We start from the raw sequence: 12,267 nt of genomic DNA, 5'->3' as shown, positions 1-12,267 counted from the left end.
TCATTCAAAGATAAATTATAACTGAAAATAAAATAATTAAGAATTTCTGTATAAACATAATAATAACAAAAATAAACATTTATATGATTTAAAACAAAAATTGAAATTAACAAAGACAAATCTTTGTTTCTTGTCAATATGGATTATGATATTTCTCAAGAAACATAGGACTAAAATTTTATAACTTTCTTAGTGAAAGTTATACGATGGTTATAATTTATTCTAGATATAATTTCAAATAATTATAACAATAAACAATCACAAACAAATCCTTTTTTAACCAGTAATTGAACTTTAATGTAACTTCCGAACATTTTCAGCCTTCACCAAGTCCTGCCTCAGGTAATGAACTAAACTGACTTCCCAAACTGGAACGTTAGAACAATGTTGTTCGACTTTAAACTTTGAATATATTAAATTCGTGCAGCTGATTGGCTTTGTTCAAATTTCTTGTACAGGTACTTCTACGCATGCGCCATTGTCTTGCAATCTTTAAAGTTAATACAGTTGCCTTTCAAGTTGGCTTTATAAATTTTGAAAGCCTCCAGGTAATGAATATGGTCTGTTGAAAGGCCTGCCTAATTAATCTGGTGTTCTGGATGGTCCGCATGTTTGAATTTGATATATTCAAAGTCGAACAACAACATTCTAACATTCCAGTTTGGGAAGTCAGTTTAGTTCATTACCTGAGGCAGGACTTGAAGGCCGAAAATGTTTGGAAGTTACATTAAAGTTCAATTACTGGTTAAAAAATGTTTTGTTTGTGATTGTTTATTTACTCACTCCAGTAGTTTTGAGAAGACTGTTATAATTAAAACAATATTTTAAATTCGTGATGTTTCAAAATCAGATAAGCATTCATTCATATTTATGAATGTATAGATGGAATTATATTGAATTAAAGTTATATTTTGATAGAGGGATAAAAAACTATTAATAATTCTTGTGAAAACAGATTTAATTCCTAATTATTTATTTTTTCTTTCATGTGAATAAAAATAAAACCTTCAAAGTTACAAGATACAAGTATTTACTGTATATCTAGTAGTAATTGTTAAAAATTTCCAATTTTTTAAAAAAATCCTTAGCAACCTTTTGATTACATGCTTAAAATGAGTTGCTGATGTATTATAGTAATCATGAGTGTTTTATTTTGGAATATATATCTGCATTTAATTTATATTATAAATTTAAGATGAAATCTTATACAGTAGTTAAAATGATTTTATTTTATTCATTTTGATGAAAACACTAAATGTGATATTTTTGATTTATTTATTTAGCAATTGAATCCATTATTGACTCTGGTAACAAAGTCAACTTTAACAGAAGATGAAGTTATAGAATGTAAAAAAATTATTTATCAATTGGTTGGAATGGAAAGCAAAGGCACATCATTACCAGTACCTACCATTGGTACCAGAGGAAAAGGTCCTAAAAGGTATTTTTAATTTATTGTCTTGTTCTAATAATCATATTTATATTATTTATTTCCTGTTAATATTAATTATGCAGATTTGTTTAAACTAATATTAATTTTTTTGTAGGGAAGAGCAATATCGTGTAATGTGGAATGAGCTTGAAACTTTTGTTCGTCTTTACTGTAGCACAGCAGAACATCGTAGTATTTTAGATTGTTTAATAGAATGTAGGAAGCCAGGAAGTGAAAGTGAGAATAATTCAAGAGATAAACTAAGTGGAGGAAATTCATCAACAAATACAAATCCATTGCCAATAAAAAAAACAGAAAAATTATTTATTAAAGAAGAAAAATCTGACAGTTGTCTTCTTACTGAAACAGAATTTGGTTGTGGAGAAAGGTATATATCTATACACTGAGCTAGAAGTTTACATTTTATATAAATCAACCTCTAGTTTTGGAGAGATTATTCAAATTTAAAAAGTTTATATATACACTATCACATAGGGTAGGGATGGCAAACCTTTATGAGTCTGCATGCCACATAGTAAGCATATTAAGCATACTTTTCTTTAAAAATGTTTATGCATGCAGAAGTTTTAGACTTCTAGTAACTGTATTTAAATTTGGCCAAATGGCCGAGCGGTCAAAGTGGTAGCTTATCGCTCTTGTGGACCTGAGATCAAAACCCGAGAAAATTTTCAGGTGGTGATTCATTCTTCACCACCCGGCTGTTCCATTTGGAGTTTGCTAAATAAAAAAGCCCTCTTAGTGCCCACAGGGCAAAAAGAGTTTTAAAAAACTATATTTAAATAAATAAAATAATATGTTGTAATTAGAGTAAATATAAAGAACCTGTTTGAAAAAGATGATAAACCGAAATCATATAATATGTTACGTGCCAGATGATTTCTTCAATGTGCCACAGTTTGCCATCTCTGACATAGGGTAATTCTTTTAATAGTCTAACAGATTTGTTTAATATTCCTTTTTTTATTGTATTTGTAAATTAAAAATATAAATGAGTACTAAAATTATAAAATATTAACAAAAACTTAATATAACTGACAATTAAAATAAAAGATGTCAATGAAAATTTAATAAAAAATAAGCATAAAATATATAGTAAGCAACATTTAATTATAGTTGTTTTCAAATATATCATTATGATTATTTTATTGGCTATTTTTGTAAAGAATTCAGATTTTTTTTTTGGAAGTTTTTGCAAAAATTTAAATTCAAAGTTTTTGTGAATAACATTAATTTGAATAATAATAATGATGATATTTTTTGTTTTAGTTTTTCTTCAGCAGTTGATAGAGATGATGATGATAGATTTAAATTTCCACCATGGAAGAAATCCAAATCTTCAGTAGATATGTTTCGAAATAAGTTATCTGGACCACAGTCATTATTATCTTTGTGGACGAATAGAATTAATAGTGAACATTCAAAACATCATGTTGAATTTGCTGGAAGAATTAACAGCAATAATGGAATTGCAAAGTTATACACTAATCTAAATACTGAAAGGTAAAATTATAAAATAAAGGTTTATTTTTAAGATTAATAATTGATTTTGGTAATTTAATCTTTGATGTTTTTTTATAAAATTACATTTTAATATACATTATTTAATTTTTATTCTAGCAACAGTGATTGATGCTATTAAAGAATGTTTTTTGATCAGTGTTTAAGTAAGTGTTTAATGTTTATAATTTATATATATATATATATATTTAAATTCTTTAATAAAATGTTGTAAGTTACTTTTGCTAATTAAACTGTTTAATTATAATCAAAATTTAAAAAGTTGATTTTTTAAAACAACAGTTATCAGATCTGTTTGAAATATTATGTTTACTAGCTTTATATAAAATATATTATGATATAAATTCTTTTTTAAATTGGAAAACTAGGAATTTGCAAAAACCAAAGAATCTAGACTTTCCTGAAATTTTTCTTCAATCAAAAATTTTTTTATAAATACTTTCAATTATCACTCTATAACACTCATTAAAAAGAAAAATATCACTTACTATTTTTAATATAGTTTGTTTTTAAAAAATTAAAACTTTTATAAATATATATTTAAATATTTATTAATTAATAATAGACATCAAATGGGTATGTACAAAGGAAGTAACTTTCCTAAAAATGCAGAGAATAATATAATTGCAACTGCAGAGAAAATATGCTGTTAAAATAGTATCTGCGACTATTATATGAAGAAAACCAGTAATTATGTATTAGCTAAGGCATAACTCTTCAAATAATTGATATCCTTTTATATTAAAATAACTAATCTTTATTCTTTTTTCAGATGACTGCCTTATAAATTTATAAGAACTGTATATATGTTTAAGAAATAGAAGCCATTTTTTAGAATGATTTTGTAAATATTTTTATATCTGTCATAAAATATCATCATATGTACAGTTGACAATGATAAAAATTTATTCACATAAATAATAAACTTTAGTTATGTATTTCTTAAATTTTAGCTTTAAGTTTTGCTTCAGAATCAAGTTCATGTAAAATAATACAATTCCATTATATTTTATTTTATAAGAAAAAACTTCAAACGTACATTTGTACATTAGCTATTTTGGGCAATATTTTTCAAACAGAATTTGAAATACTTGTTTTCATTGGAAACTCTTAATGAATATAGGCTATATAATTACAAAATGAAATGTTTGGATATCAGTTAGAAAGTATTTCATAATTCTTTAGATTAAAAAAATTAATTTTTTTTAATCTAAAGAAGCATTAAAACTTATATAAATTATATTTGATATTGAATATTCATGTGTGCTATCACAAAAATTTAATGTACTTACAACAAATTTCATTGATGTATTAACAATATAGAGTTGAAGACACAAAATAGGGGATTGCTCTGTTGATATAAATGCGAATACGGGGGTGTAAGGCTCCCGTTCAATGGTCAGGATATGATGTCAGGCGAGTGTAAGGAGAGGTGATTGGGGGTCGACGATAAGGTGAAGGGCGAGATCGAGTAAAAGAGTCTACCATTTTTTTAACGTATATAAAATAACAATTTATTAAGAATAGGCAAAATGACAAAAACTACACAAAGCTCTATACCGACCTAAAGTTTCTATACGACAGAGAGAGTTTCACAGTGCTTTCATACCTCTTATAGCCGTCCACTTTGACGATTCTGAACGTGGATGCCTTTAAAATATCGATCCAAGGAATAATCCACAAATACGGCACAAATTATATAAAATCGCGACTTAAGCGCTCATTTAATTCGAGATTCATCAGGGACCGGAATTCGGCTGATTCGGAAGATCGGCGCGATGTTGTTAATCCTGCGTTCGGTAATAGACTCCCCTGAGAGGGGGTAAGAACGGCCTTTTATCCGTTTTAGTGGGGAATTTCCACCACGTGATCGGATGTACATAGGTTAGGGGTTATAGGTGTTCCGGGGATCTAAATAAATGACAAAATTTGGATGCTAACTGTCAACCTTCTTGCAAGATGAGATGCAAGTTCTGCAAAGAACAATGGATGTTGCTAGTTATGACCGGAAAGTTTACACAATCCCGGGCAAGATCGTTTTTTCTACCAGGGCGTTACATAAACGAAAGTTTAATTAATTAACAATTTTGTTAATAAAAGAGCGATATTTCTGTCACCAAAATTCCGGATCTCACATAAAGTTTATTAATCAAGGCTGAGTAGGTTAACCATTAATGACTTTTTGATACAAATCATTAATTCTTTTTTGTTATCTTGACAGATAAAAATAAAGCTCTAATTCATAGCCCTAATTTTTTAATCTAATAAAAATACTGAATAATGTCACTTTCACTTTCAAAATTGCATGATAACCAATCAAGGAAAAATTAAATGCATTAATTTCCATTACAAGTACAATGTACTAATCAGACATTCTTGATATAGTAAATTCCTCTTCTATGGTTTGTGTATAGAAATATATTATATTCTAGAATATTCTATATATAATAGAATATTTGATCTAGAATGATCAAAGAAAATTCATATTTGTGGATGACAGTCATTCTCAGTTGCCTTAGATTTTGAATATCATTTTTTGTTCTTACCATAGTCACATACTTTATAGGATTAAAGGTTGGATGGTCAAGGCAGTAAAAGCTCTGGGGACATTTTGAGTCCAGATTGGAAACCTCAAAATTTTCAAGGAGGCGTTTGTCCTGGATATGTCAGGATAACCCCTCACCATCTGGCTGTTCTCATTATGACAAGCATAGAAAAAAAAATGCCTTCAGTGATCTCAAGGTGGAGAGAGATAACTTTTTTGAAAGTTTATATGGCATATTTCCTTGATTTAATGGAAAATACTAAATATGATGTTCTGTCTAATAACACTTAGTATCATAAAATAAAAATAATTTCAATGTAATCCAATTTACCAGTACTTTGTTCCAGCATAATTCAGTCACCCATGTTCCTCAAATAACATTAAAGTGTTAATTAGGCTATTCACTGATATAAAAGGAACAAGTGTGAAATAAGAGAAAAGAATAGGAAATAAGCAAGTTGCCAGACGACAGTAAACAAGCAGAAAACAAGTATATTATATCAAAATACTGTACTTGTCTTTTACTTTCTCAGGCTGTGTTGTTTATAACAGAGGAAAATTATGGCGATCGGTCAAAAACTGACTCCCCAAGATTTTTACATTTTTGGACTGAATCTTGAAACGTCAAGAAATGCAAAAAACTTCGGGGGTTTCTGTATGTATGTACAAAGGAAGTAACTTTCCTAAAAATGCAGAGAATAATATAATTGCAACTGCAGAGAAAATATGCTGTTAAAATAGTATCTGCGACTATTATATGAAGAAAACCAGTAATTATGTATTAGCTAAGGCATAACTCTTCAAATAATTGATATCCTTTTATATTAAAATAACTAATCTTTATTCTTTTTTCAGATGACTGCCTTATAAATTTATAAGAACTGTATATATGTTTAAGAAATAGAAGCCATTTTTTAGAATGATTTTGTAAATATTTTTATATCTGTCATAAAATATCATCATATGTACAGTTGACAATGATAAAAATTTATTCACATAAATAATAAACTTTAGTTATGTATTTCTTAAATTTTAGCTTTAAGTTTTGCTTCAGAATCAAGTTCATGTAAAATAATACAATTCCATTATATTTTATTTTATAAGAAAAAACTTCAAACGTACATTTGTACATTAGCTATTTTGGGCAATATTTTTCAAACAGAATTTGAAATACTTGTTTTCATTGGAAACTCTTAATGAATATAGGCTATATAATTACAAAATGAAATGTTTGGATATCAGTTAGAAAGTATTTCATAATTCTTTAGATTAAAAAAATTAATTTTTTTTAATCTAAAGAAGCATTAAAACTTATATAAATTATATTTGATATTGAATATTCATGTGTGCTATCACAAAAATTTAATGTACTTACAACAAATTTCATTGATGTATTAACAATATAGAGTTGAAGACACAAAATAGGGGATTGCTCTGTTGATATAAATGCGAATACGGGGGTGTAAGGCTCCCGTTCAATGGTCAGGATATGATGTCAGGCGAGTGTAAGGAGAGGTGATTGGGGGTCGACGATAAGGTGAAGGGCGAGATCGAGTAAAAGAGTCTACCATTTTTTTAACGTATATAAAATAACAATTTATTAAGAATAGGCAAAATGACAAAAACTACACAAAGCTCTATACCGACCTAAAGTTTCTATACGACAGAGAGAGTTTCACAGTGCTTTCATACCTCTTATAGCCGTCCACTTTGACGATTCTGAACGTGGATGCCTTTAAAATATCGATCCAAGGAATAATCCACAAATACGGCACAAATTATATAAAATCGCGACTTAAGCGCTCATTTAATTCGAGATTCATCAGGGACCGGAATTCGGCTGATTCGGAAGATCGGCGCGATGTTGTTAATCCTGCGTTCGGTAATAGACTCCCCTGAGAGGGGGTAAGAACGGCCTTTTATCCGTTTTAGTGGGGAATTTCCACCACGTGATCGGATGTACATAGGTTAGGGGTTATAGGTGTTCCGGGGATCTAAATAAATGACAAAATTTGGATGCTAACTGTCAACCTTCTTGCAAGATGAGATGCAAGTTCTGCAAAGAACAATGGATGTTGCTAGTTATGACCGGAAAGTTTACACAATCCCGGGCAAGATCGTTTTTTCTACCAGGGCGTTACATAAACGAAAGTTTAATTAATTAACAATTTTGTTAATAAAAGAGCGATATTTCTGTCACCAAAATTCCGGATCTCACATAAAGTTTATTAATCAAGGCTGAGTAGGTTAACCATTAATGACTTTTTGATACAAATCATTAATTCTTTTTTGTTATCTTGACAGATAAAAATAAAGCTCTAATTCATAGCCCTAATTTTTTAATCTAATAAAAATACTGAATAATGTCACTTTCACTTTCAAAATTGCATGATAACCAATCAAGGAAAAATTAAATGCATTAATTTCCATTACAAGTACAATGTACTAATCAGACATTCTTGATATAGTAAATTCCTCTTCTATGGTTTGTGTATAGAAATATATTATATTCTAGAATATTCTATATATAATAGAATATTTGATCTAGAATGATCAAAGAAAATTCATATTTGTGGATGACAGTCATTCTCAGTTGCCTTAGATTTTGAATATCATTTTTTGTTCTTACCATAGTCACATACTTTATAGGATTAAAGGTTGGATGGTCAAGGCAGTAAAAGCTCTGGGGACATTTTGAGTCCAGATTGGAAACCTCAAAATTTTCAAGGAGGCGTTTGTCCTGGATATGTCAGGATAACCCCTCACCATCTGGCTGTTCTCATTATGACAAGCATAGAAAAAAAAATGCCTTCAGTGATCTCAAGGTGGAGAGAGATAACTTTTTTGAAAGTTTATATGGCATATTTCCTTGATTTAATGGAAAATACTAAATATGATGTTCTGTCTAATAACACTTAGTATCATAAAATAAAAATAATTTCAATGTAATCCAATTTACCAGTACTTTGTTCCAGCATAATTCAGTCACCCATGTTCCTCAAATAACATTAAAGTGTTAATTAGGCTATTCACTGATATAAAAGGAACAAGTGTGAAATAAGAGAAAAGAATAGGAAATAAGCAAGTTGCCAGACGACAGTAAACAAGCAGAAAACAAGTATATTATATCAAAATACTGTACTTGTCTTTTACTTTCTCAGGCTGTGTTGTTTATAACAGAGGAAAATTATGGCGATCGGTCAAAAACTGACTCCCCAAGATTTTTACATTTTTGGACTGAATCTTGAAACGTCAAGAAATGCAAAAAACTTCGGGGGTTTCTGTATGTATGGATGTTAGTTTGGGGGACACGGATTTGTTCACCCTCCTTGAAACTTAAAGCCGTCCCTAACCTCAAAATTAAGCTCTCCTATATTTTTAATTATTATAAAATGATAAAAGTTTTTAATAGTAGCGCCGCACACGCAGTTTTATATTTTATCTATTAAATGTTGCCGGGAATGTTAAGCAACTGCTTACTCCAGTGGTTTCCAAGCTTTCTGTACTTTCCTCATTTTCAAAAAAAAAAATTGTTGCAAGGGTTGTAAATTAGGCTTAACCGTTTTGCTGATTCATGTTTTCGACATCGATTTGACTTTTTTTTTGTATTAAAAAATGATTATTTGGTAAAAGCTGCGGGCTCCCTTGCAAAAGTCTCGGGCCCCAAAGATTGGAAAACACTGGGTTACTGAGTTTTTAACGAAATTATAATCATCAGTAGAATTTTTAACGTAGAAATAAAGTTCAGTAAACTGTACACCGCTCTTGAACGTTTTGCCGTTAATAATGCATTCCGGATTGGTAATTTTCCAATCCTTCTTCGGGCTCACGGCTTCAGTGTCTAAAGTGTTTGTCTCCAACATAACGAACAGAAGGTTAGTTCGTCTTAATATACTTTTGTTATCCACAATGATGGATATAGTGCACAATTGGTACACATCCTAATGGTGTAGTTTCTACATATCAGTCTCTTGCACTTACTGGCATGTTTTCTTTGTTTATTTTTGATAGGAAAATGCCATTTCCCACAATTATTAACTCCTTATTACCTCTCAGAAGGATTTTAACTTCGATATTCTGGTTCATAACACGACAAAGATCAAAATGTAGTTTTTATCGTAAATATGTGAGGACCCAAACGGTGTCCGAAAGGCGGCATTCAATGGGTTTTTAAACGAATTACGTTTCATAACGCAAAAAAAACAAAATTAAAGATTGAAATAAACAATGAAAATTTTTTTGTTAAAAGATTTAAAACGATAGCTAGATTAAAGTCGAGGAAAACGCGACCGGAGGAGTCGTGTTCGGTCGCAAAGTTGACCTCTCTCGCGCCCTTCGCAGGGAATTGTCACCATGTGACGATGAGAGACAGTGCCGGCCCGAGGTAAGTTTTAGGATGGAGCGAGATCCTATTATGGCGCCCCCNTTGCTTTCTAAACTACGTCTTAACTTTAATATTTTAAATTTTCTTCTTTTATATCTAAAAGTTTGTTTTTCCCGTTATTCTTTATGAGCGCTGATGTCAAAGTCGGGTATCGCCGATTCGATACTTATATAATTTGCTTTCTTGACGATTTAACTTAACAAACTGTTTTTTTTCTTATATCTTTCCCTTTTGCGGGGGCTATTTCCGGGGCCTCACAGATTGTGCCGGCGCTTCGAAGTGGACTCGCCAACTAAAACAGCGATGCCTGCGGTGCCAACAGAGTTGTCACCGCAGGTGGCACCCCTGCTTGCGGTAGACGGGGTTGGAATCCCGCCCACGCGCGTCTCAACAGATAAGGCCATTCATATACTGGCCACACGCTTGCAATTAAAATATCGAAAAGTGAAAAAAATATTTTTTTCTTTAATTTTCTTTACCACTGAAGCGCCCCCTAGGACTTAGCGCCTGGAGCGGCTGCTCAGTTCGCCCTATGGTAGGGCCGGCTCTGATCATAACACACAAACCTCGATGCAAAATTTCAGAAATTTTCGACAAAAGACGCAGGAGTTGAGCTTCAAAGTGGGTGAACAAACTCGTGTAAGAGACACCACTTTGTTCACCATTTTCAGGATAGGAATGGGTCACGTTCTGGTACTGGAACTTGAGGAAGTTCGCTGCAGTACTTTAGCAGTTAAATTCGTGAATCTTGCAGTTAACGAATGCTATAAAGAATTAACACAATTAACAGAAAAGTGGCATTGTTATATAATGAAAGAAAATAAAGTAAAATTCACATATTGCCCGACATATTAAGCGAAAAGTGTCGACTGGAGAAAAGAGACATCGCGCGTGACGTTTCTCTCGAGTCGATTGGCACGGAGTTTTAAAGTCCAGTTCGGTATTTTAGAAATCACCTTTAATCTCTAAATGAATACAAGTAAATACAACATAACTAAATTAAGAAATCCAGCTTCTCGGGTTCTCCAACTTGTCCGCCTGGTTATCTTCTCGCTAAAACGTCCTAGCCTCTGAGTCTCGCGCAGGCATAATTAAAAAAAACAGCAACGAGTTGTATAACTTTCTCGGAAACAGATTTTAAATTGCATTTGGTACCATCTGTTACGAGATATTTTAAAGAAATTTTATATTATTAATAAATATACAAAGGCAAAAAGCTTAATTTTGAGAGCAGAGATGATAATTTTTAAATGCTTTATGTTGTACAGTACATCATTATTCACATACATTCGTTATATATATTTAATAGTTTTAGCAAATTTTAGTTAACAAAATAATTAAAAATTTAGGAATAAAGTCTGAAATTTATTCCCAAATTTTTCACATAGAGTTTTTCCGAGTTTTTTTATATTTGTAGGGGCCACTTTCCTATAGAAAAGCATCCCCACGGTATATCGCCCAGGTGTTGCATTGCCGTATATAATTATCCAATCTAATCTTGAAATTCGTCATACAGTTTTTTAATGGACTAATTATCAGGCAAAAATGTGTTGTAAACTTTTTCGCTTTTGACCTTCAATAAAACGGATTAATATTCCGAAGACGTCACGGTCAACTACTAAACGTTCTCGATAAGATCTATGTTGTGATAAATACCTCGTTGACCCTACCACGTGTGACACTCCGGTTTAGAAATAAAATAATAGCGTCCTTGATATGTATTTTACACAGAGCTGTCGTCGGGAAAAATAATATATGAACAGTTTTTCATCACGTTCGTTGCCATTCGTATTCACGTAGCTCGTTTTATACGGCTTCGAGAACTGCACTAAATGAGTTTTAAGTGTGGGAATGACCGGTGTTAACAACCATTTTTAAACAATGTCTTGATATAAATGTCTGACAATACGCTCTTTTATTTCTGCATTTAAACACCGTTACTGTACAGAAGAACAAAATCTCGAGATTCCACGAAACAACAAATTATCTTAAGGATAGAGATCAAGATGAGGAGCTTACACTATACTGTCACATCAACCCCTGTCTACGGCTAATTGCGCAAAGGCGCAATTAGCCGTAGACAGGGGCTCGAAGTGACGCTGTTGTTAAGGTCACTACTGCAGAAAATAGGCAAACTTCACAGAGCATATAACACGGAGTTCGTAAATATTGAATTTACATTTATTATGAACTGCAACAGTTAATTTTTTATTAACTGAACGGAAATACGGTATTTAATATTTAATATTAAATAACGTATTTCGTTCAGTATGAAGTGATCATAATAATACAAGGCGATTCATTGGGAACTCAACACTTACTTTGTTCAACATTTCTTAATTACACAGCCATCACAGCCAAAGCCAA

General features: G+C 31.2%; 1 protein-coding gene across 1 annotated transcript in view; it reads left to right on the top strand.

Moving 5' to 3' along the window:
• Window positions 1–3,865, top strand: part of LOC111641814 (integrator complex subunit 13-like) — a 38,239-nt gene extending 34,374 nt beyond the window's left edge. The window contains exons 13-17 of the mRNA XM_023388085.1: window positions 1,284–1,441; window positions 1,548–1,820; window positions 2,720–2,953; window positions 3,071–3,117; window positions 3,744–3,865. Of these exons, the coding sequence (XP_023243853.1) occupies window positions 1,284–1,441; window positions 1,548–1,820; window positions 2,720–2,953; window positions 3,071–3,083 (678 nt within the window). The 3' untranslated portion in view covers window positions 3,084–3,117; window positions 3,744–3,865. The remainder of the gene's footprint in view (window positions 1–1,283; window positions 1,442–1,547; window positions 1,821–2,719; window positions 2,954–3,070; window positions 3,118–3,743) is intronic.
• Window positions 3,866–12,267: the final 8,402 nt, after the last annotated feature.

Source organism: Centruroides sculpturatus, unplaced genomic scaffold, assembly GCF_000671375.1.
Source record: "Centruroides sculpturatus isolate CEXI.00-Female unplaced genomic scaffold, Cexi_2.0 scaffold59, whole genome shotgun sequence".
Taxonomy (NCBI): Eukaryota; Metazoa; Arthropoda; class Arachnida; order Scorpiones; family Buthidae; genus Centruroides; species Centruroides sculpturatus.
The sequence above is the reverse complement of the archived record's forward strand: the minus strand, read 5'-3'. Positions and strand labels throughout refer to the sequence as shown.